Here is a 25,552-nt window from a genome sequence, read left to right as displayed (position 1 = left end):
AATGACGTCAAAAGTATAACTATCTTACTTCCGAGTGGAATAATTTAGGAAACAGTGGGGAGCATTGATTTGAAATACAGCTTTAATTTGTGTTAGCAAAGATAGACGATATCGTTTCTTGTAACTCGGCCTCATTTTGATCATAAATACTTTTAATGGCTGGCTTAGATTTTGCGCGTTTGAATTAATGACTTAGGCCAGATTCTGACACAACCCGGCAATGCGGGAAAAACGGCAGTCCTCCCATTCATTTGAATGGTGGTAGTGCGTTTAGCCTGCGGAGTGGGGACCCAATCAGCATGGATGACCAAATACACAGTGGAGTGTAACGTTATGTTTCACGTGTACTCACTCAATTTGGCCTTGTGCACCAGTTTAAAACCCACCGTAAAGATAGGCCTCGCATCCTGGTTAGTTACTGAAAGTAAATGTGTTTTCCCTCGTAGGACCCAGCATGCCAGCAGCACGGCTAGCAAATGCTGACCACAACAACAATGGTGACTTCCCTGGACCCATGATGCCCTTTGAGTGCCCCCGCACGCCCACACCTGTTCCTTCATGGCCCCTGCAGAGCCCCTGCCCTGCTACACTAGAGCCCCTCCAAAGCCCCAGCAACCGCCTGCATGGGAGGAGCCGACCTTCTCGCCCCAAGTGAGGACACACATCCCAGGTGATGAACGCACTTAGCAGCCGTCCAGACGAGAAGGAGCACTTGGGATTGAGCCTGGGGGCATCATTGCGGAGACTTCCCCCATCAAAGAGATGACTGCTGCGGTGCCGCATTGAGCAGCTAGTCTATGAGGTCGAGATTGGGGATGGACTGTGATTCTGGGCACAACATATAAATGCTACACTATTTTTGCACAGGGTGGTGCGTTTTCCTTCGTCTTTTTTCTTTTGTAATATTTTGGAGTGCAATACATTATTAACTTGAGTGCAGTAAACACTTTGAATATATACTGGTGTCACATTTCTTATCATTTATTCTTACCCTTTGGTGTGAGAAAGAGTTTGGGAAATTTATAAAGGAGGCAAAGGGGAAATTTACACAATACAAAATATTACAAAGATACTATCATACACCATTAAGACTACAGAATGAAAATAATGAATGATAATTTGTGCTGGAAGTGCCGAACAGTTATTGGAACATTTCTGCATTGTATTATGGGAGTGCACAGAACATTCTGGGTTGAAGTTGTAAGAGTTCTAAGAGGTCTCGTTTAATAATTCCTCTGACTGCCAGCGTGTGTCTGTTGAGGGGGAGATCCCAAAATGCTAAAGTTGCTCAGAGTTTCTATTATGTTGCTTGGTGCCTCAAACAACAACGTGCTGCCAGGAGACTGCCCCGGCAGGGGAGGAGAAATACTCTGCAAACTTGTTGCGGATGGAGAAAGCCTCTCTGGAAGAGTTGTTGCTCCCAAGCCGCTGGACAGGCAGCAATCCCTCACCAGCTCCCGTCATCGCTGATGGAGTTGGAGATGTCCTCTTTTCAGGTCCCACCGCATGAAATTGCACAGAATGCAAGCAGCCTTAACAACCAAATCTGCTGTCGCTGGTTCAACGGCCACCGCCCGGTTAAAGATACGGAACTGGCTGGCGAGTACGCCGAAGGCACACTCCACAAGCCTCCTAGCACGTGGCAGCTGGTAGCTGTACAGGCAGTGCTCTCTTGGCAAGGATACAGCCTCGTGAATTTTAGTTTTTTTGTGTGTTGTCATTTGTGATGCAGAACTGAAACTCTTGCCACAACAGGGGCACTGGACGGGCGCTCCTCTTTATGAGTTTGCAGGTGTCGCGTGAGAATATTTGATCGACTAAAGTTCTTACCGCACCAGAGGCACTGATAGGGCCTTTCCCCTGTATGAGTTCGCTGGTGTATTGTTAGGTGTGACGCAGAGCTGAAGCTTTTCCCGCAGTAGGAACAGTGATACGGGCGCTCCCCTGTGTGAGTTCGTTGGTGGACTGTCAGAGTGCTTGACTGACTAAAGCTCTTCCCACACTGGGAACAGTGGTATGGGCGCTCCCCTGTATGCGTTCGCTGGTGTTTCTTCAGAATATTTAATTGACTGAAACTTTTTTCGCACCGGGAGCAATGAAATGGCCGCTCCCCTGTGTGAGTTCGCTGATGTAATATTAGAATACTTGATCGACTGAAGCTCTTCCCGCACTGGGAGCAGTGGTAGGGGCGCTCCCCTGTGTGCGTTCGCATGTGTGTTGTCAACTGTGATGCAGATCTGAGGATCTTCCCACACTGGGAGCACTGGAACTGGCATTCGCCTGTAGGAGTTTGCTGGTGTCTTGTGAGGTGTGATGCGGTTATGAAACTCTTTCCACACTTGGAGCAGTGGTACGGGCGCTCCCCTGTGTGAATTCTCAGGTGTGCTTTCAACACTGATTGATACAGGAAACTCTTCCCACAATGGGAGCACTGGTATGGACGTTCTCCTGTGTGAATTCGCTGGTGAATTGCCAGGCGTGATGCAAATCTGAAACTCTTCCCGCACTCAAAACACGTGTGAGCCCCTGGAGTGTCCGAGTCTACGATAATTTTGTTGTACTCCTCCGAGTGAACCTTCTCAAAGTGCTGGTGAAGGTTCACTTCATCCGTGTGAACGAATGGGCACTGGGAGCAGGCAAATACGGGAGGCTTCACCTCACCAGCCTGCCCTGAGGAAAAAGAACAAAGCAGATAATCAGTGCCCACTAACACCTGTTCATTACAATCTGGGGCTTGAAGAACATATTGCAATGCTTTTGTTACTGTGGCGTGCAGAATATTTATACTGCTGCAAGTTATCCCCCGGCATTTGCCGATTATTTATAACGGGAGACTGAGGAAAATTTCACTCTGGTAGCTCATTTTGCATTTGCATTCATTCCAAAATGAGTGCTGGAAAAAAATTTGTTTCACCAAAAGATGATTTTGTACCAAATTTTGTATTTGGCTTCAAGGGAACTGATTCTCTCAGACTGAAGTACTGATGTAAACAGGCTTCAAGGCTACATTGACAAAATGAGGGGGCCAGGACCCTCTTTTTGTAACAATGCAAGTGCAAACGCTGCAAGTGGAATTCCCTGTTTCTCTTCGCGCAAGTAGAATGTATTCAGTCTGCGCCAGGTTTGGTAATTTCATGGGCGGCAGTAAACGCATTTGCATTAATGCGTGTTTGGCCATGTAATAGGGGGTGTGTCAATAGCAGCACAACTCCTTGCAGGAATTGACAATAGATGGATAGAGAAAATAGCTGGACACATTTCCTCACCAGTGCTTCCTTTCCTGGGGGTGATGACAGGAGATCCAAAAGAGGGTTCAGCATAAACCCTGTTAAAGGCAAACAAAGGCCCATTTATTGATTTTCAGACTGATAGCAACGAGGTGAAAATACACACAGTCCATCTCAACATTCACTCTTACTCTTTCTCTGATGAATCTGACAGCTGTTTCAAGGGACTCTCGAAATTGCCAGTCATCTTTCTTTTCCAGGTCATGACCTTTCCCTTCTGCCTCAGTGACCATTCTTCCTTCATTGGCGAGACCATATCTTGTCTCCATGGAGAGTTCACTACCTGGTCCCCATTGCTGGCCACAGGTTCAGATGGTGAAAAAACTCCAATGTCTGTCATTTCAATCAGGTGATTAAGTAGCCTTGGCTGTTTGAAAACATATGAAGTGACACAGTGTGACATGCCTTCCTCTTCCTGTTTTACACAGTCCAATTTTCCACCATTCTTCAGCACTCTGTCAATGTCACCAGTTTGAGGAGATTCAGCTCTCATCCTCTGTTCATGCTCCTCTTCTTCTTGTTCCCTCCAGACTGCCCTGATCTCATCTCTCACACCAACCCCCCTCTTCATCTCCTCACTCTGCCCCTCCCAGCCTACCTCCTCCTTCTTAATGCAAGATACAATGTCTTCTTCCTCCCTCCAATATGCGGTCTTCCTCTCCATCTTCTCATCCATGTCTTCACTTTTGGACAGAGATTATCGCAGCTCTACTCCTGTGTAATATGTGCTGTCCACCACAGATTCTGTCTTCACCTGAAGAGGCAGGGCAAAAAAATAATAATTCTAAGACAAGCCTAGACTGATTTAACAGATTCAACTAAGCTCTAACTGGGAATCAGAATGAAAGAATGAGAATGAGAGAAGCTGATATTAGTGTCCATGGAGGGATTTGCATGCTTCCTGTAAGATGTATTGCAAAAAACTACTTGTTAATAATTGTTAGAGTTAATAATAGTTATGTTTACCTATAACGTTCCAGGAATACCACAAGGAATTAAAACTAAATGCAAATCCTGTTGCTCTCAAAGGAATGCAGACTGACATTACTTTGTCACAGGAAACTCATCAGCTGGTACATCAGAAACATAATTCCAAATGGACTGAGCAGGCCGATTCAGCATCTTATAAGTCAAAGAAACGTGCCAAAGAATGGATTCTGTTTGGCTGTGTGAGCTCAGTGGAATCTACCACTTTTCTAAAGGATCAGAAAGAGGAAAAAAAGCAAAGCAATACATCTTTGTACATTAACAATTTAACAACAACAATAAATAATTCACATATTATGATTTTAATAATTAAATAGAACAGTTAAGTATTAAAAACATTTTATAAAAAAGTTGTACATTTGGTGTGTGAAGCACTTATAGAGGGACAGTTATGAAATGGGTAACTGCTTGCGGAGCCCCTTACAGCTGTTTCTGTAAAGTGGTAAAATATGTGTGTAAATACCATGAAACAGGAGCTGATTGTCTGTATTTTCATCTTTTGATCTCAAGTCAAAACGCCTAAAATCTATAGCAAATATAACAAATTCCACTCTAATATTTCCATACTTTTGGAGGGCACTGTATATCAGAACACAGCACAAGAATATATGACGTTGAGAACAGACCGTTGCGTTTAGAAAGAATTCAGCACTGAGCCAAGCCTGGGCAAGAATTCCCCAAGTTTCTCTGCCTCTACATGACCTGGCAAGCTATTCCACGCTGAAAACTGTGCTACAAATGTGAAGATGAATGTATTGTTAAAAAAAAAAAAAAAAAAAACCTACACAGCTTTGTCGATAGCAAGTTAGTAGCATTAAAATGTTTAGAGATAATTCGAATTTTGAAAATTGTTAGAATATATATATATATATATATATATATATATATATATATATATATATATATATATATATGTAATTCCGAGTAGTGATTGGTTACATACGGTGGATGATTCTTTATGATCCAAAAATCCAACATTCCTTCCAGCACACACTTAAGTCTGGGTGCCGCACATCGACTAAGCATCAGACAAGCTCATTTGCTTTAAGGCTTCTACACGTATTTCCATGAAACGTAGGTAGCTAGCTACCTACTCTCAAGATAGGTATAGGGTAACAATCACATTATGCAGATAACAGATTACCAAGATTATCTGGTCCAGATGTAGGCTACAGATCGAGCAAATTGCCATTTGACTACCATTTGTCTGTCAGGAGAAAATTAATGACCTGGTTAAGTTTTAGTCTCATGGGCAAATCATGGACTAGCGCGAAATAACAGAAACGCACAGTAGACGTAGCGCGTCTTAGTTAACATCTTTTGAAGAATAGCGTAATGGACAACAAAACATTAGCTACTTCGCAGGTAAAACAAGCCTTTCATTGACGTGCATACCGCATTCACTGGATTCAGCTGACATCTGTTTCACTTGAGAGATTTTTTGTTATGAGCAATTACTCTACAATTTGCAAGCAAACTGACAATATGATAGCTCCTCCCCCTCGTCATCATCTTCTTCAGTTCACCTACGCTTGTGAAGTCCCGGAAGTCAGCCTGTAGTGCGCATGTTGACGGAAAAACATTGGAGCTCCAATTAAAGTGAATGGAGAATATCAAACATTTGAAGACCAAACAAGACGTCCCTGATGGTATTTCGAAACGCGATTAACAACCCTTACGTTTCATATAAAAAACAGACTGTGAAATTTTGCGTTATGTAATAAAATATGGAAGTTTTAATAAATATTTTCCCAAGACTTCTGGACCAAAACAACCATCATTTCAGACACTGCTGCACACAGTAAAATTTATGATTACAAAAAAAGGACCAATGAGGGTTTTTTGGTTGTTAAATTACCTTGGTTTTGTACATTGAATTCAAGGGGCATCATTTCCCTGAACAATTGTGAACATGCGCAGTAGAAGCCATTTCCCGATACTTCCTAGGCTTCACTGATTGGCCACTCCCTACCCTATCCAATTCCTATGAACGCTCTATGTTCTCTCCAGTTCCTATGGACGCCCTATGTTATGCACGCTCTATGGGTGCCTGTCAATGAACTTTTACAATTCCCTCCCTTTTGTCATTTCATTGGATGCCACTTTGCGTTGCTTGACTGGGATTGGACATTTTACGCTTGCCCTGGCCCTATCCCCTGCCTTCACTATTTGGGGTTAGGTTGATACAGGAATTGCTTTCCTAGGAAAGCCGAAGTTTTGACAGGGACGTGGTCACAAAAATGGTGACGCTACAGGTTAGTACAATAAATATGCATATTATTGCAGTGATGCACATAAATAAGGTTTTGAGCCCCTGTACTGTTTCTGGAAGTACTGAGGCGCTCTTTTGTTTACTAGCTAACTAGTTTCTATGGTGGTTGCTCGCTAGTTAGCCTGATCTGCAGGTAACGGTAGTTCGCTAAATAGCTAGCTGTGAGTGGAAGTAAAAATAGTCATGCTGTGAACTCATATTTTAATTATGTGGTTTTCATGTTGGTTTTTGTTTCTAGGTAGTGAAGTTTATATTGTATTGGGCAGTTAAAGTACCTGCGAATCGTTTATGTCAGCTTCAGAACTTAACGTACTTTAGCTTCCTAGCTAGCTAATATCAAAACAGAGATGTGCTGTTTGTGTAGCTAGCTATGTGCTTTCATGATTTAATTGAATTGAGCTAAGGTTAGCTTGATGCCTATAATATTATGAATAGATACAATCGTTAAATAGATTTAGTCCGATATTCCGGTGTAATATATAACTAACGAGAGAATTTGAACAATGTTGTGTCTGAATTCTGCAGCCAAGGAACACAGCAATTGTTTACATGCATGCCAAATAATAACGTTAAGCAGCAAGTTACTTGACTATGAGTATTAATTCACGTCTAGTCTAATGTCAACTATTTAACGTTACCTTGCTCAGTATTTTGGATACATTTAGAATTTCGTTTGTCGAACAAACTGCCAGAAACGAGCATTAAGCGCAAAAGTAATATCTTGCTAGCTGTGGAGTAAGTTAATTAATAGAAGTATCTCCTGAAGTGAGTGGTTTAACGTTATTTTAATATTATTTTATTTTATCGCCTTTCTGCATGGACATAAAGAGGCAGTGGATTATACGCATACATTATTAGATTTAGATTAATATTAAATGATTATTGTTCTCAAAATAGCTAATGTTTCGTGTATCAACGTGTGGTGATGTCGAATTTGTGATGGATAACTAGTTAGCTCTCTACATAGTCTACCTAATTGTTCTCGAATAGCTAGACTGTCTGTAATAGCTGTCTGTTACGATGCTGTGGTATCAATATGCTGTCCAGCTATGTTACCCGCGTTACAAATGCGTCCCGTATGACGTGAATGGCAACAAGCAGCCATAAACTGACATACCGTGAGATAATATAGCGGTTATTGTAGCTTCAAATGGACAAAAGTGATGTACACTCAGGAAAAAACTCGACAACGTCTCTTTTCAAATATAAAGCCGTAGTTACTCACAAACATCCACGGAGCCTAGTTTTTGCTGGGTTTCATAGAAAACGACTTGATATTAACTACACCAACTCTATATCTAATCATAGCCTTAACCAAAGCCAGTATTCTGTGGCACACTGTCAACGACGAAAGCATGCAGCTCTGTGGATGATTGTGAGTAACTATGGCTTTATATTTGACTTTTTAGAATGTACATTGTGAGGTCCGTGTATCGGTGCGCTGGAGCAGAGATAGAAAACATGTTAAATTTCAGCAAAACTATCTAGATGTATAGGTAGTTGGAAACATACCTTCATTTAATTTTTGGGTGAACTGCCCCTTTGAGTATTGAGAAGATTATATAACAACACTGACTTTATTTTAAATACCAGTATGTTTTTTTGTTCACCATAAAAGGGGGAATTTCTTTAAAATCCATTTGCATAATGTGTTTATTTACTTGTTATTACTTCAGATTATAAGGATAAGGCTGTCTGTTTATGTTATCGGTTTGTTGATGGGCTCTGTAATATGGCATGTGATATTGTGATTTTGTGAATTTCTGCAATCTTGAGATTTTAAGAATTTCTTCTCTGTTTTTGAGGTGTTTGGTGTCCTGTGATATCCTGGTGTTGTGTGTTCCTCTTTTCATGGCCTTGATTATGGTGTAGGTTGAAAGGGGTGGGGCCCAAAGACCTGCCCAGTGGGCATGGTGACAGTGTGCGTCACCAGGCTCCATATGCACTGGACTCACCTGGAGCTGAGAGGTAAGCTGTTCATATATCCAGCTACCCATCTCACATCTACGTGTGTGTGTGTGTGTTTGGGGGGGTGGGGGGGGGAGAGAGAGAGACAGAGAGAGAGAGAGAGAGAGCACTAGCTGTGTTGATCTCCCATGTTTGTGTCTGTGTTTCAGACCAATCTGACTTATCTTTGATACATGTGTGTATGTGGATTCTGTTACAGACGAGTGCACATATCAGAATGCCAGAGATAACAAAGAAGCAGACCCCCGCCCACAAACCTCAGCGGTGAGTTGTGTTTCTCATCTACAGCAATCAGCCTTTCTGACTGTCACAGGTTGTCTGCATATTCTGATGGGGGATGGGAAAATGTCATTCCCTTCATTACATTACATTACATTACAGGCATTTAGCAGACGCTCTTATCCAGAGCGACTTACACAACATTTTTTTTACATAGCATTTTACATTGTATCCATTTATACAGCTGGATATATACTGAAGCAATTCCGGTTAAGTACCTTGCTCAAGGGTACAACGGCAGTGTCCTTACCCGGGAATCGAACCTACGACCTTTCGGTTACAAGCCCAGTTCCTTACCCACTGTGCTACACTCCATCGATTTTGTTACAATTTTGGGAGTTCTGGATCAAAAAACCTAGACTGCTTATGGGAGAAATTAATGCCGTTTTCTTAATTCCTTCAAAATACTTGATGACATTTTTAGGTGTAAATATATTGCTACATGCTGAATATGAGGGAATTTAAATTATTAAAATGCCCTGTTTTGTATTTTTAGATCAGTGAGATGGTCTAAAACTTCATTTCCCACAATGCTTCCCTTTACCCTGTAGCGACCTGTCGTCCCGACCTGCACGATGTAAAAATCTGATTTAACCACAATTTAAAAATGCCACTTTCAATTTCCCAAATAAACTCTTCTCTTTGTCAGACAGTCTGTCAGTGGTGGCCTATTGAAAACAACTTGCAAACGATGTCATGCACAATAGGGAAAAAACCCCTTGGGTGAGATTGTTTTGGTACATCCCAAGAGACTGGCCAGCTGAGGATGCATAACTTCCTATAAACTCCTATGAACAGCTTCTTCTATGTTACTCTGATAAAAAGTTCTTCATTCCTAAACCAATGTAATTACCACTATAAGCAATAAAGCTGTAAACCTGCCTGTGTTCAGGAACAAAATTTTTATTTTGGTACATAGTTTTTAGTTGTTGGTTGTGTATGTGAGACCATGTTCTAGAGTCTGTTTTCTTTTTTTGATTTCTCAGTATGTCTGTGCAATGGATATGTCCTCACTCATTGAGTGGTTTGTCTTACTTGTGCCAGCAGGAAGAAGAACAAGGAAAGTCACAATGCAGGTGAGATTTCTGAAGCTCTTTTCTTGGTGCAGGTGTTCAGTTCTTACCTGAAATGATCATTTATTTCTGGAACCAGGGCCCCAGAAAAAGTGGGCCGTCACGTTTCCACTTGTATAGTATAAAATTACATGGGTTAGTAGGATTTCAGTAAATCATTGAAGCTGTATCGCTGGCTAGCACGCACCGCTTTGGACTAGACTACCCAGATTTGCACCTGTCTTATAGGAAGTGTGAAGAGATCTTCCACAACGTCTTTGAATTGTGGAACATTATTTGCATTGAGAGATGCTGATTTCACAGACAGGTGCAGGATTCCGTGCGCTTGCGGCAGTGGAGCTTATGAACCAATGAGGTACTGGTAGCAGAGGTCTGTGTTAGCGCTCATGATCTCTCCCTCACTTGTGTAGTTGAGAGGCATCGGAAGACGAAAATTAACGCTGGAATCAATCGCATTGGAGAACTGCTGCCTTGCTCGCCAGCCTTGAAGCAGGTAACGTGCACACCTCGCACAGATTCACTGCTATAGAAGGTGTCGTGTTTTGGTTCTGGTGTGTAATGTGCATGAGAATGTTGCGTTTTTTTATTTTTATTGATAGTTGTGTTCCGTGCTCCATTTGCAGAGTAAAAACATGATTCTGGACCAGGCCCTTCGCTACATCATACAGCTCAAGCAGCAGAATGATATTCTCCTGCTCAATGGAGGAGACCGAGTACAAGGTACAGCACTTTCTGTATCTTTCAGTCCTCCCTCTGTACCCCTTATTCTGTGCCTCCCACCCCAACCCATTTTGCCTTGCTCTATCTGCCTCGCTATGGAGACTGTGTATGTGTATGGCATTGTGAGCGTGTGTGTGTGTGTGTGTGTGCGTCTGTTGCAGCGGAGGAGATTTGCTGTTTGCGGCGGCAGCTGGAGGAGCTGCGTAAGGAGAGCGCTCACTACATGGAGCTGCTGAAGGCCAACGGCATCAGCTTCCTCAACGACCCCACCGTGCACTGGAAGGGCAAGCTGCGCTGCGCCAAGGTGGCCAAAGTCACGCCCACCCACCTGGTGCCCGACGGCATCATCGTCTACTCCAACGGGAACGTGGTGTGCCCGGCCGCGGAGGACCAGTCCACGCACAGCCCCACCCTGGATGTGAGGAAGCAGCCGGCGGAGGCCCTGGTGATCCAGTCCCGCTGTGACGTCACGGCGGGCGTCGGGCCGAAATTGTGCCCCAACGGGTCCGTGCTACGGGACTCGCCAGCGTCTTCGGCCCCACAGGTCCTGCTGGGGGCCAGCCTTGTCCCCCCAGTGTGCATGCCTAGTGTCAGGCTGGTGGAGCAGCAGCAGCCAGCCAAGGCGCATCCAGTCACAACGCTGGCCCCTTCCCTGTCCTACATCGCCATTCAGGGTCCGTGCCCCCTCCCTGCAAACAGCAGCGCCGTTCAGCCCCCTGTGTCCACCCCCACACCAAGTCCTGCGGCCATACCCGGCCAGCCAGCCTCCCTCCCCCCGGCCCTTACACAGGCTGCTACGGCGGGTGCCCCTAATCCCCCCAGTGGCGTGAACAGATCTGTGAGCTACGTACCGAGCTCGAGCGCACCCTCACCAACCGTTGCCCCTCTGGCCTTCCACATCAGTACGGCAGGGAGCACTCAGACCACCTGGACCACACTGCAACTGGACGGGAACTCCCAGCCCGTCTGTCACCCAGCCCCCACCCAAACACCTGCTCTCACCCCCGCGCCTGCCCTTGCCCCTGCCCCTGCCCTCAGTATCAGAAGCTCCGCAGTGTCTTATAGTGGACTGCAGGGGACATCTCTATGCTCCCCTGTAGCTAAGTCTTCAATTCAGCCTGTTCTTGCTTCTCCCCAAGTCCAGGCACCACCTATACCCTTGCCCCAAGCGCCCCCTTCATCACTGTCCCAGTCTGCCTTTTCTCCTCCCCAAGTCCAGGCGCAACCCCTGGCCCCACCCGTACCCCTGCCCCGATCCCCCCCTCCACCGCAGTCCCAGTCTGCCGTTTTTCCTGTGCTGCAGGTGCTGCAGGTGAAGAGCGCCCCAGCCCCTGCCGTCCCCCAGACCCCCAACAAACCGAACGTGTTCATCCTGCAGCCGGTCAATCCTTGCCAACCAACGGCTGTGGCCGGGAGCAGCCTGCCCAGTCAGAACCCGTGTCAGCATATTGTCATCATTCAAGCACCCAATCAGAACCCTGTTCCACCGACCTCCCAGGGCAACGCGGGACCGGCTGCGGTCTCTCCAGCTGACCAGACTAGCACTTACAGTGTGGTAGCTGGCGGTGGCAGCGGCGTACAGACCGTGGGGGGGAAGCAGCTGGTGCACATCCTCCCCCGGCCGCTGACGTCTGCGCAGACGTCCCAGACGTTCACAGTGAGTGGGCAGGTGTTTTCCTTGCAGGCTGTGAAGCCTCACGGCGGGGCAGGGGCAGCAGCTCAGACCCCGCTGCAGATCGTCCAGCCCACGACCAGGGAGGATCCCAACGTCAACATCACCCTGCACTCCCTGGGAGCTCTGGCTAATCTCAATCAGAGTATCTCGCACGTCCCTGGCCAGAGCCAGGCCCCGCCCCCTGCGCCTGCACCGCCTGCCGTGCCCGTTGCCCCGGAAACCGTGAACTGCAGCTCCCCGGCTGGGCCGACCAGATCGGCCCCTTTGGCTTTAGCACCAGCGGGTGGCGCCGCAACGGTCCTTCCCAGGAAGGCCTGTGCCTCGCCCAGAACCAAGCGCGCTGGCACCAAGGTCAGCACAGCCCAGAAAACGATATCTAAACTGGGAGGCCCCGCCCTTCAGCCCGCTAAGTCCGCTGGGAAACAGGCGCCTGCCATTTCAACAAAGACTGGGGAAATTTCCATGTTCCCTCCTACAGAACTGGCTGCAGCATCAAAGCTGTCCTGTCTAGCCTCCAAGGCCATAGAACCCTCCCACACTGCCACAGACGTTACAGCCAGTTCATCGGTGACTGGGCCCACAGTGAGCAGCGTCTGTTCCACAGTGATTGGACCCAAAACATGTAGTGGCAGTTCCATAGTAAGTAGTGTTAGCTCTATAGCTACTAGTGCCACGTCCAAAATGACTGTACCCACAGCCACTGTTGACACCTCCACAGTGACTGGACCCACAACCACTAGTGTTACTTCCACAGTGAATGGACCAAAAGCCACTACTGTCAGTTCCACAGTCACTGCACCTACAGCCACTCATATCGGTTCCACGGTGCCTGGATCGACAGTTAGTAGTGTCAGGTCCGTTGTAGCTAGTGGCAGTTCCACAGTAGTTGGACCTAGAGTAAGTAATAGTGGTTCCTCGGCCATTATTGTCAGATCCACAGAGTCCGTCCCCACAGCCAATATTGTCAGTTCAACAGAGACTAGACCCACAGCCACTAGTGTCAGTTTCACAGCGCCTGAAGTCAGAGCAAGTGGTGTCAGTACCACAGCTAACAGTGTTGGTACCACAGGCCACAGGATAACGGCTTCTCCGCAAGTTGTTTTTGTCACAACCGAGTCCAGTCGGCCAGCAGACCTCCAGGATTCCCTGTCTGTCTCCCTGCCCCCCACCCCAGCGCCTTCCACCTTTGTCTCGGCCTCGCCCTCAGTGTCAGCCCCCCTCTCCCACATGTCAGAGTGCACAAGGCCCCCATCTCGCCAGCATGGTCCTGTCCTTTCCACCACTGCACCTGACTCCACCCTTATGGAGACCAAAACCACCAAGTTGAGCATGGAGAGGGATCTCAGGGAGGCGGACATGGGAGGACACGCCCTTCCCAGGAAGGATCCCTCGCTGCAGCAGGCGTGTGTGCTGGACCAGGATGCACTGGGACAGCCCCTGGGCGCCAACGCCTGCGGAGGTAGTCGCGGGTTCTCCATCGCCTCCATGCTCCCCGTGGGCCACGTGGTCAGCACTTCGTCTTCTGCCTTTGGGACCTTCACCTTCACTTCAGAGCAGACCGAGATCCTTGCCCTGGCCGCGAGGGCCTTCTTCGAGCAGGATGGCCCAGGGACGAGCAAGGGAAGCAGCTGCAGCTCGCACACCCCTGCTCCTGCTGGCTGGGAGGTCCCCAAACTTCCACAGAGCTCCCATCGCAAGGACAGGGCCTCTGGATCACAGGCAAAGCACACCGATGTTCTGACGGGATCCAGCCTTCCGGTAGGTGCAACCAGAAATATTGATTCAATGAATCTGTGTAACTATGAAGGGAGCCTTAAGTGAAGGCTTAATACCATGTGAATTATTTTAATTATTTTAGAATTAACATTTCACCAGCATTCTTTCAATAAGAACAGGATGCTGATGTACCAAAACACAGAATAGTGTATAACAAGAAAGGGATTTTTACCATTCTTACTGTTATAAACTCTGCCTTTTAAATCAGTTGCACTAAGGAATACAGACAACTGACATATCGAGATGCATATATTCAGGGACATGTTCAGTTTTTTTTTTACTGCCTCAGCATCTGCTACCTTGTGCATTCAAATTTATTTTCTCAAAATTGGCTTGGTTCTTAAATCTCACATTCTGGTCAAGTAATTCAGCGTGACTTGATAAATCAGATATAATCAGGATCATGAGATCAACTGGGCTGTCAGGCAGAATTTCCTGATATAATCACACAAAATTAATTCACTGCAGATGTTCGATGAAGATGATTTACATTGATTATTGACTTCAGCATGGGGATCAATAATTGTGGGCATTGTAGTCATACAAATTATGGGTTTAAAAAAAATAAATGAAATTAAAAAACTTAATTTTGCTGTCCCTACTGCAGGTGTCTCTCCGAGTTCAGCCTGTGGTGGGTACCACAAGTGGGCCGGTTGGATCCAGGAACCCTCTGTCCCTGTCCTACAGCTCGGCACCGCACTCTCAGTCTCAGCCTCCCCATTCGCAGGGCACGCAGTCGCAGCCCTCCCAGGCGCAGACGCAGCCCACGCAGTCGCAGTCCGCGCAGCTGCAGTCCACCGCTGTGGGCAGTCTCAGCGTTAATAATCTGATCAGGCCGCTCAGCTCCGGGCAGCAGCCCTACGCCTGCTCCCCCGGTCACGCCCAGCAGCAGGGCTCCGTCCCGTCGCCCATAGCGACCGCCGTGCCCGTGGTGCAGTCCCCGGCCCCCCTGCTCCCGCCGTGTCCGGAGTACACGCCGCTCAAGAGCGCTCTTTTGAGGTCGCATGGGGCAGAGCACCACCTGAAGGACATGTCCAAGCGCCCTGCCCCCGAGGACACCCTACTCCCTAGCGGCAAGCGCCCCAAGACCTGCTCCGCCCCCAACATGACTCAGATGGACATGAAAGCTGCGCCGCCTGACCACACCCAGATGATGGTCAGTTCCAGTAGCAGCAGCTCCTCCATGTCCGGTGGGCGGGGCTATCCTTCCGATGGACTCGGGGGCCTCTTCCCTGGCAACAGCTACACGAGCTCTGTGCTGAAAGCGGTAGAGGGCCACTGTGCCCCTCAAGGGCCCTCCCATGAGCAGAGTCACTCCCAGCACATCCCCCACCCACCTGGGCACCACCTGCCCATGGGTAATCCCTACCTGAAGCAGCAGCAGCAGCAGCAGCAGCAGCAACAGCAGCAGCAACAACAGGGCCAGAGACATCACCTTTACCAGCTGCAACATCACCTGACACAGCCGGACCCAGGACAACAGCTCCACGGCATCCATCAAAGGACACTGCAGCAGGATCAGCACAGTCAGAAGAAAAGGGGCTTGGTGCAGAGGGGCCAACCGGGGGCCCCTATGGGTCTGCCACAGAAAGCGCATCACGTGGACAAGAGCAGAGAGCAGCAGCAACAGCAGCAGCAGCAGCAACAGCAACAGCAACAACAGCAACAGCAGCAGCAACAGCAACAGCAGCAGCAACAGCAACATCAGCAGCAGAGTTCCCACTCGCGGCACCAGCACATCCAGCACATCCAGCAGCAGCAGTTCGGCACTCGTCCCCAAGAGAAGGGCTGCGAGGCTCAGCCGGCGGCGAGCCGCGGTCTCCACGGCAGCCACCTGGGCCAGGAGCGGCAGGCGGGCCAGAACCACGGCGCCCTGCAGCGGCTCATGAGCTCCCGCACCCTGGAGCAGCTGACCTCGCAGCCGGGGGGCGCCGTGTCGCGCCCCTCCGACATCACGTGCACCCCGTCCCGGCAGGAGCGCCACCGCATCTCCAGCTACTCGGCCGAGGCGCTCATCGGGAAGTCCACCTCCAGCGTGGACCAGCGCATGGGGCTGCCCCTGCAGGCGGCGCGCGCGTCGCAGGACCAGGCCGACCTGCACACCTACCTGGACGCTTCCAGGGGGAAGGGCATCGTGGGCCACAACGCCCAGGGCCACTCGGGGCCCCAGAACGTCTCGCGCGGCGGCCCCGCGGGGCAGCACCAGCTCGGCGGCTTCGAGGTGCAGGTGTCCCGCGGGAGCGACATGGGCCACAAGCCCGCTCCCCCGTCCCACAGGGGCCTGCAGGCGCAGGGTATCAGGATGGGGCTGGGCTCGGGGGTGGAGCGGCAGCCACGGGGGGTGTTCCCCGGGGCACAGGGCGTGCCCATGGGAGCGGGGCACCGGGAGCAGGAGAGCTGCCACCAGAGTTTCATGCAGAGTCTCCTGGTGCCCCACTTGCCTGAGCAGTTGGGCCACCAAAGCGTGGCGCAGTGCTGCCCCCCAGTCAGCATGGAGTACAGCTGTGGGTCGGGCGGGTCGAGCGCGGACCTGCAGGCCAAGGCGGGCAGTCCCAGTGTGCCGCCCGCCCAGAAAACCCCCAACATGCACATGAGCGAGGGGAACAAAGGACACCTCAACCCGCAGGTCAGTACCAACATGCAGGGACCCGGAGTACGAGGAGGACTGCCCCCGCACCCCTCCACGGCCCAGAGCAGCTCCGAACCGGGGCGTGCCCCTGCGCGCCCCGCCAACTCTGTCGGTCAGCGCGGACGCCATCCTGCGCAGGATGTCCAGGGTGGCAAAATGCGCCCCGGGGACCGAGGGAGGTCTGGAGCGCTGCGTTCGGGGAACCCCTTCGAGCCCGACGGGCACCTGCCCTTGCCCGCGGGTGGTGGCATGCTGCTGGAACGTCAGCAGGCGGGCGGGGAGGCCAAGCGGGGCAGCATCGTGCGCTTCATGGCTGACGGTGCCCAGGTGAGCGGGGACAACCTGGTGTCCGATCAGCACCTGGGGCAGAACTTCGGCTTCTCCTTCATCCCCGAGGGAGGGATGAACCCCCCGCCCATCAACGCCAGCCCCTCCTTCATCCCGCCGGTCACGCAGCCCAGCGCCCCCCGCACGCCCGCCATCCTGCCCGTGGAGCCCCAGAACACCCTGCCCTCCTTCTACCCCTCCTACTCCCCGGCGGCCCACCCCAGCCTGCCAAGCGACATTCCCCTGCAGTACTTCTCCAACCAGATGTTCACCAGCCCCGGCGCGGACAAGAGCAGCGGCGCGCCCCTCAACAACCGCTTCGGCTCCATCCTGTCCCCGCCGCGGCCCGTGGGCTTCGCGCAGGCCAGCTTCCCCCTGCTCCCCGACATGCCCCCCATGCCCATCGCCAATTCCTCCGGCATCACCCCTCACCTGTCCAACTTCAACCTGACCTCGCTCTTCCCTGAGATCGCCACGGCCATGCCCCCCGACGGCACGGCCATGCCTATGTCCCCGCTGCTGTCGCTCGCCAACACTTCCTCCGCCGACTCCGGCAAGCAGACCAACCGCCCTGCCCACAATATCAGCCACATACTGGGGCACGATGGGAGTTCTGCCGTCTGACCGCTCCCTGACTCCCACACTGTGCCCCTGCCACAGCTGTGAGGCGCTGTGTCTTCACCGATTATTCGGTCTCAAGAGAAGGAGTTTTGGGACACGTCAACTGCTCAGCAGTGCCTCATTGACCATAAAACACAGGTGATAACCCGGTATCTGATACCATGGTAACCTTAGGTCATAACATGGCGTCGTCTGCACTTCTGACCTCTTTAGTGGTGGCATGTGATCTTTTTGTTGCTGTTATTCATGTATTTATTGGTCTCTGCACAGCTGAGAATCGCTCTCCGTTGGTGTCTGATCTGGAGATGGGCCTGGGTTTGTTCTGATATGTACCGCTTTTTGACTTCTCAAAGAGGACAACTGCTTGACTCCCCGAGGATAGGGACAAAAGCACAAAACAGACTATTTTAGCTGAACGATAATGCTATCAGGGTGAATTTTAAATACTTTTTCTGTTGGAAGTAAATATTTCTTATTTATAAGAATTGTCATCATCATATGTAGATAATTGTAAATGTGTAAAAAGCTGATTATTAAAGGTTTTTCTGATTTAAAATGAATTGTATGGACTGTAATTAAATGGACAACCAACATGACAATGGTGGCACTTAAAAACTATTTTGCATAGTTGTCATGTTATCATCTACTAATAAAAAAACTGAGCTTGTTGTTTCCACTCATAGTTTGGTTACAGGAGCACTGAAAGTCTGATAGTAGTGACCTCTATGGAGTGACCACAAAAAAAGATGAATATTTCAAAAATCTGAATACAAGCAACAATGTCTGGAACTAGCCGGTCATTTTGGTGTAAAAAGTTAGGACTAGTAAGAGCTAGAAAGATTTTGCGGAAAGTGCAGATAATAAGAAAAATGAAAGATATCAAGAGTGGGCTTGCCGGAAGCCAACGCAATATGTTACATTTTTCCAGAAAAGAAGTTTCCATAATTTGTTGAACAAGCTGATTACACTACCAGGCAAATTTATACATTACCCATTTTTATTACATTATCACAAGTTATTACATTATGTGTTTTTTTACAAAGCCAAAGACCATAGGTCACTGAAAGAGATGCATCTTTTGGAAAGCTGACAGAGGGGGGAAAAAAGAGTTTGAAAAAATGTTTAAATGAGATTAAGATTATTTTAGTTTTTTTTTTTTTTTCTTAAATAAGGTTTATAGCTAGAACATAAGAGTACCCTTTATTTAAAAAAATAAAGCTACAGTAATACAACAGATCATATATTCTTAAACTTTTAAATCCTTAAATTTTATTTATCAACACTTATGAGTTTGAAAAGGCTTTGATGCCCAATGTGTTCATACCTCAGGAGTTCCACAGTACATAAATGCATGAATGTGTAATTTATTAATTGAGTAGTGTGGGGCGGGGACACGCTGCATACATTCATTTGGCAACACAAATAAAATATCTCCTGGTCACTAGAATCACAGCAACATTATAAAAATAACACACAATTTCTATCAGCTGATTGACTACTGCCCATTCATGTATTTCTCTGTGGTCTGTAAATGCTGCCGGTCCCTTTTTGGTGGGCGGAGCAGAGCGTGGTCCTCACTGAGCCTTCTCAGCGGCCACGGCGATGGAGGCGCTTTCCTCCCTTGCTCTCTGCGCCTCCTCCCTCCACCTGGCTTTCTTTTCCATGTTCCACCTGGTGAGAGACTCATTTCTCCCTACGGCCTGAAAAAAACACACACAGACAGACTCAGGCTATCATACAGCCTGAAAAAAAACACACACACACAGACTCACACTATCATACAGCCTGGAGAATATACACAGATTTCTATGGAAACTGATTCTACGTTGTAGTTCTTCAAAAAATGAAAATTTTATCAGTTAAATGCATCAATCTTGGTGCTCTCTGGGGGGGAAATTAAGAGCACACACACACACACAACCCAGGTATTAGTATAACATACATGCAACCCACCTTTTTCCCCATGTAAACCATGCCCATGCAGGACGCCACGGTCAAGAGTATCATGGCGTAACAGGCCCTCACACGAATCTTGTTCCTCGCTGCGTCTATCATCTCAAACCTGCAACACACACCCGTTAGTGCTGACATCACACACACACACACACACACACACGCACACACACATCTTGCGTGCACATACACCCATTCACACACATGCCAGGATATACACAGCTTCTCACACACACATCTGTCAACTTCTCTCAGATCAGCTCGTACATAAGGTCTCACACAGATAAGAGGTTGTTGCAACCAGCAGTCTGTGGCTGGGAGCTGCCATGAGACGAGTGTCGTGATTGGCTCTTCTGTGTGTGGGATTTTCACTCCATACTGAGTTCCAGGTGACAGTAACAGCCAGAAAGGCAGAACCCAGTAGGGTTGCAGTGTACTGATAATGTACACTGTGGTGTTATTTTTTTCCTTTCAAGGTATCCATTTTCAACAATGGATTTTACTAGGGGCCCAAGCACCACAGGTGTGGGAACCCCATTATGTTTGTTCCGATTATTATTATTATTATTATTATTATTATTATTATAGACTGGCGTGATTCCATCTATTACACTCTAACACTATGTTTGAAACACAGCCATACAAAACTTTAAAAAAGTACATCATTTTTTATTTTTTTGACAACATCATCGATTAGTTGTTGCAGCCCTTACAATGTTCATTTATTTTTACTTTATAATATATTATTGTGGTACATTACAGTATGTAGTTTCTTGTTTTAATTGGTTGCAAGGTAATCAAAATAAAAGAAAACCGTTTTATTTAGAAAGCGGTTTTATTTGACCATTTCAGTTCTCTGAGCATATTTCCACCAGGTACTCCTGCTGATATTTCTATATAAAGTAATGGTATGGCTCTGTGATGTAGTTACTTCATATAGCCTATTCTTGTAATGTAAGATGATATACCTGAACTGAAACTTTTGATTTCGGAGATGTTCAAGTGAACACATTTTTTTTTTTTAAGTAAGTGAAAATGATTCTCTGTCATACAATGGGGCTTACCAACTGATCCATATTATATCCAGACCTCAGCTTGACATTTTCTTATACGGACAAGTCTTGTGAACAAGAAAAGGGGTTGCACGAGGGATTATCTATTACATAAACCTGTACCATAATATCATAAACCTGTAATATAATTTAATCAGTAAAAAACTGAGGATAGTGGAAAAAGGGTTACTGCTACCTGCTCTGCACAAAAAGAACTGCTCTGAATGATGTCATGCCATAGCTCCTCCAGTGAAGGAAAGGATAATGGTCACAAGTGTATGCAGGCCAGGGCAGGGCAGGGCAGGGCATAAACAGGAAGCGCTCACTTACGAGATCAGTTCTGGGATCTGTTCCTTGGTCTTGAAGCGGCCAGACCAGACAAGAATTTTTTTATCAAAGTCAGAGGGACTGTAGCCAGGCACCCTGAAACCTGGGCGAGCTGAAATGTGTATGTAAGTATGAGAAAGGGGCAGAGAAGCATGATGTAAAAATTAAATGAAAACACAAAGTATATACATCTCCAATTTATCAATTTACACAGTTACGGCAATATACAAATATGGCCACTGGCTTTATAATAAGACACCAGGAACCAGTTTCAACATTTTGATTTGATTTATTTGATGGCTCAACTCTGGCAGGATGTGGGGCCTGGGACCTCCCTGAATCAATGTCACCTTCAACTTCAGTCACCTGGATTCTAAATTTAGATTCTTTTCTCCAGTTCAAAGGTTCCGAGTGTGAAGCACAGTGGAAGAACCCCAGTCCAACGGTGACTCCCTCAACCTCCTTTCTTAGGGAAACTGATCCAGAATGGATTTCTCTCTTGTACACTACTGACTGGATGCAGTAAGCAGACCAGTTTTAAAAAACAGCAGTAGTACTCATTTTTGTGGCAAAGTCTTTTGTTTTTGCTTTTCTTCATTTCATTTTTCACTTTTATGCACCGTAAATATAGTTCCCTTTTCCCACCTAACTCAAAGTAATAAATCTAACTCTGTTGACATAATGTCTGAGTACCTGCATCTTTGGCTGTGACACACCTCCACAAGGTCAACAAGGAACACTGTGCTGACTCAGAACCCTTATTGCCGGAGTGCAGCTGTGCACAGTCCGCATTGGACGTACTGAACCTGGACTGTAAGGGGTGTAGTTGTATTTAGAAGAGTGTGCCACTAGGGAGGCCTTGAGCTCATCTATTGAATCAGGTCAGTTTTGCCTGTTCTCTATCCCGCCGGACAGTCAGGGTCGTACCTACCAGGGGCCGCTGGAGCTGGATTATTTGCATGTGGTGCGGAGCTGCTCTCTTGCGGCTTGCTACACATTCTACGTTGGCTGCCACTGTCCAACACCTGCCTGCCCCAGTGCGCTATGGAGGAGAGCGCATCACAGATTTTAACACTGGTCTCAGTAATGGAAAGAGAAAGGATTTTTTTTTTAAATTACATTTCATCAATCATAATCTACTTTTTAGGTAGTGAGACAAAGAATGAAATGGCTTAGGAAATGAAAACATCATAAAGCAAACCGTAATTTACTTGAGGTGTGTTATTAAAGTTTTTGGCAGCAAAAGTATAGTCCTGCTTCTAGGGAAATAGCTAGCTGCATTGAGGGAATTAGTTAGCCATCTCCAGAGCTATCCAGAGACCAAGGGTAAATTTTACAGGGTTACTTATGATCACTGGCATAAAACTTCAAAGACAACACAACACCAGCTATTCCTCTCAGGAATCAAACACATAAATACATCAGCTTAACTGCTGTTCAATTACCAATTAGCTTAATACGAAAACTAGCAAGCAAGTGCAATCTGTTTTACACTCCTCAAAATGACAAACCAAAATAATTTGAAAATGGGACATTCCCGTCAAAAATCGCACAAATGTCAACCCTATTTGCTAACGACATTAGTACTTGCACAGAGTCGAGGAAACATTACCTCTCTACAGTCATTCAAAAGAAAAATCCTGAAGTAATTTGTGAAAATATCCTTCCTTCGAGTTCTGCGAGGGAATGGACTCAAACTATGTTTGCCAACTCGCAAGGGCATGTCCAAAATCAAGATGGAGAATAAGCTAATGTCTCTTTTAGAGTCGGCTACATACAGTATAACTGTCTGACGCTGGACCTTTGGTCTAGTCGTCAAATGAAGTGGTATCTTGGCGTTTACAGGCCATTTCCTCATTAATTGGAATCTTCACAGTGTGATGCTCTCATGACAGCGTTTCAGAGGCTGCTATTGGACCACTGCAAGATAAGAAACAAAATAAACACTGTGATGACGGACAATGCAACCAACGTGGTTGCTGCCTTTGCTTACTTTGAAATCAGTGGGCCTGCTGAAGAAGAGGATAGTGATTAAGAAGCGGAGGGGAGGGAGGACTACAACCTGTCGGTCCCACTGACCTTGAAAACTTTCCTCAACATGAGAGATGCTTCGCACACACACTGCAGCTCACAATCAAAGGCAGCCAAAAAGCAGCTGGCTATCTAAACAAAACCAACAGCAAAAGCTTCCAGCATTGTCAGTCATTGCTGCAAGTCCACTCTTGCTCAGGATGTCTCGGAGGGGGAAGATCGCCTACAACCTGCTGCCGTCACAAGATGGAACTCTCAAGCGAAAATGATACATTCAGTTCTCAAGGCTGACGAAACCAAGCTAGACCAACTATCAATAACAAAACTATCTGTTCGTGAGAGGAATATACTCAGTGAAGTTGTTGGTATCTTCACCTCCTTTGAAGTTGCCACAGATTGTGCGCAAGGTTCATACATTGTCACCGTCAGCTACATCATCCCGTGCATCAGAGGACTTCGTAATCATCTGACTCGTGTGCCCTCCAAGTACAATGCAAAGCTAATCAAAGCCTTGAAGGAATCACTTGACAGGCGTCTGTCAATCTATGAAAAAAAAAAAAACTATACCACATGGCCACATTATTGGATCCACGCTTTAAAGTAGTCTGGTGCGAAGACACTGAGAGGGCAACCCTTAGCGACTATATTTATTTGAACCAGAATACACAGACAAAGAGCTAAATTAAATGTGTACGTTCAGCATAGTGTAGCTTATGGTCAAGTTCAGACAAAATAATTTTTAATTTAGACAAATAAATTTCAAGATTCACATTCATTTTCACTTCCCAATAACAAGTTTATATAAACTCGACTTGCTTGAAGGTACATTGAACCTGTAGCCTATCTTGATATGCCCGACAGACGCCGTCGTGAAGCTACTGGCAGGAGAAAAAAAAAGTCTAAAAAGCCAAAACTTGACAATGAAGCATTTACTTAAAATACTATCAGAAGAGATAGGATTGATGAAAACTATTACGAAAATAAGGTTTAAAAAAATAAAAAAAAGTCCTTAATGTCCACTTCACACACTTTGTATTGTTTCCAGACGGCTGACATTTTGGACAAGATATAACAACAGCATTCCAATGCAGCTTGCACATGGACTCTGCTCATTTCTTACACCATAAAACCTGAATACAGATCAGCCAAAATAAAAATAAACCTGCCAGTCACCGATCAAGTATTAAGGAGCGAAAACCGGTCAGTTCCGATCATAGACATATGACATAGCATATTTAACTAGACTGATGGCACGCCTTCTTGCGAAGTCGCGGAAGTAAACCTGTACTGCGCATGTTGAGGGCAAACATTGGATGTCCCATTTAACTAAATGGGGGATATCAGACTTTTGAAGTCAAAATAAAAAGTTCTCGATGGTATTTTGAAACTCGAGTGATGACCGTTACGTTTCATATGTAAAGCAGATAGAAAAATATGCACTATGTAATAAAATATGCATATTTTAATAAATACTTTCCAAAGACTTTTGGACCAAAACCATTGTTTCAGAAACTGCAGCACATATTGAAATTTATGATCACAAGAAATCGACCGATGTAAAATAAATACTGTAGATACATAGAACACTTCGTTACATACATTTATACCAAGAAATATATAATGATTTACACTACAGAAAGGCCGGGGCTGGGGGGGTAAACAAATACAAATAAAATTTTGAAATATTGAGGCCTATTAAATAAATATTTAATCTTACAAACCCATCCAGACACAAGTTTGTACCATAAAATGCTATAGGTCTATCCTATAGGCGACACACTATAGTCTACGTTAAAGTTGACAGTTCCCATCCAAAACTGCCGAAAAGTCTCCGAAAGCCCCAAAAACTGAGAAAATTGCGAGACGGGGAAAGTAACAAAACAGCAAAAAATTGCAATATTCGCCCCGCCGGGAGTGAGCACTCTAATGTTTTATCGAAATTCTCCCAGGGTAATAAAAATCATCCAAATGCCCGTCCTATAGCTAAGATGAAATGACATAACATCGGCCTGACTGAGCATGGCAGGCAGCACGTAGCCGGATAGTTAACTACTGGTAAACTATAACCCTATAACCATCTCTGTTATCATGGTTGAAATATTTCAGGCTAAAAGAGTTTGTATTAGGTTGTAGCCATCATTGTTATGATCTCGTTGGCTACCGAGTACTACACAAACAGTAATGCGACGTCAGTCCTAGCAAAGTAATTGACATTAGCGTTAGCTTGATAACTAAGCAAGATGTTGGAAATACCACCTCTTCCAATATGAAAACAACCAAGAATAGCCGTGCATTACTAACCAATGGCTGCACCAAAAGACGAGTAGGTTCTGTTCAACGTCATGAGAATCATCATTGATGTTTTCTGTATTGTCTGTAATTTCTTCGGAACAAACTCTCTCAGCAATACTGGAGATCTTTTTCCTCCTCCTTCTTCTTCTTCGGTTTCGTTTAAAGGAGGAAACAGCAAAGGGTGCATCACCGCCACCCACTGATCTGGAGTGTGACGTGAGGGAATTTGCAGAATACTTACCCAAAAAGAAAAACAACCTCAAATTGCATGAATCAACCCCGT

The 25,552-nt window shown here is 46.6% G+C and overlaps 3 protein-coding genes across 10 annotated transcripts; 1 reads left to right on the top strand and 2 right to left on the bottom strand.

Moving 5' to 3' along the window:
• Positions 1 to 965: 965 nt before the first annotated feature.
• On the bottom strand, positions 966 to 6,234 carry LOC118224958 (zinc finger protein 180-like). Of its 5 annotated transcripts, none has more exons than XM_035412837.1 (5): positions 6,133 to 6,199; positions 5,801 to 5,828; positions 3,419 to 4,041; positions 3,267 to 3,325; positions 966 to 2,670 (listed from the first exon to the last, which is right to left on the bottom strand). In XM_035412837.1, the coding sequence occupies exons 3-5, from the start codon at positions 3,961 to 3,963 to the stop codon at positions 1,718 to 1,720; spliced, it is 1,557 nt and encodes a 518-aa protein (XP_035268728.1). In that variant the 5' UTR covers positions 3,964 to 4,041; positions 5,801 to 5,828; positions 6,133 to 6,199; the 3' UTR covers positions 966 to 1,717. The 5 variants fall into 5 exon arrangements, with proteins under 5 accessions (XP_035268728.1, XP_035268729.1, XP_035268727.1 ...); XM_035412838.1 differs by having other exon boundaries at positions 5,801 to 5,862; positions 6,133 to 6,196; XM_035412836.1 differs by lacking the exon at positions 5,801 to 5,828 and having other exon boundaries at positions 6,133 to 6,234.
• A 184-nt stretch (positions 6,235 to 6,418) lies between these two features.
• On the top strand, positions 6,419 to 18,252 carry LOC118226142 (basic helix-loop-helix domain-containing protein USF3). 3 transcript variants are annotated; one of them, XM_035415507.1, is made up of 8 exons: positions 6,419 to 6,529; positions 8,419 to 8,514; positions 8,714 to 8,778; positions 9,841 to 9,869; positions 10,277 to 10,359; positions 10,490 to 10,586; positions 10,748 to 14,019; positions 14,645 to 18,252. In XM_035415507.1, exons 3-8 carry the CDS (start codon positions 8,732 to 8,734, stop codon positions 17,615 to 17,617), a joined length of 6,501 nt encoding a protein of 2,166 aa, XP_035271398.1. In that variant the 5' UTR covers positions 6,419 to 6,529; positions 8,419 to 8,514; positions 8,714 to 8,731; the 3' UTR covers positions 17,618 to 18,252. The 3 variants fall into 3 exon arrangements, with proteins under 3 accessions (XP_035271398.1, XP_035271396.1, XP_035271397.1); XM_035415505.1 differs by having other exon boundaries at positions 9,838 to 9,869; XM_035415506.1 differs by lacking the exon at positions 6,419 to 6,529 and adding an exon at positions 6,561 to 7,921 and having other exon boundaries at positions 9,838 to 9,869.
• A 530-nt stretch (positions 18,253 to 18,782) lies between these two features.
• Positions 18,783 to 25,440, bottom strand: fam162a (family with sequence similarity 162 member A). Of its 2 annotated transcripts, XM_035413587.1 has the most exons (5): positions 25,279 to 25,440; positions 21,878 to 21,988; positions 20,950 to 21,058; positions 19,568 to 19,676; positions 18,783 to 19,314 (listed from the first exon to the last, which is right to left on the bottom strand). In XM_035413587.1, the coding sequence occupies exons 1-5, from the start codon at positions 25,331 to 25,333 to the stop codon at positions 19,189 to 19,191; spliced, it is 510 nt and encodes a 169-aa protein (XP_035269478.1). In that variant the 5' UTR covers positions 25,334 to 25,440; the 3' UTR covers positions 18,783 to 19,188. The 2 variants fall into 2 exon arrangements, with proteins under 2 accessions (XP_035269478.1, XP_035269479.1); XM_035413588.1 differs by lacking the exon at positions 21,878 to 21,988.
• Positions 25,441 to 25,552: the final 112 nt, after the last annotated feature.

Source organism: Anguilla anguilla, chromosome 4, assembly GCF_013347855.1.
Source record: "Anguilla anguilla isolate fAngAng1 chromosome 4, fAngAng1.pri, whole genome shotgun sequence".
Taxonomy (NCBI): domain Eukaryota; kingdom Metazoa; phylum Chordata; class Actinopteri; order Anguilliformes; family Anguillidae; genus Anguilla; species Anguilla anguilla.
Note: the sequence above shows the minus strand (reverse complement) of the source record. Positions and strands in the feature narration are given on the sequence as shown.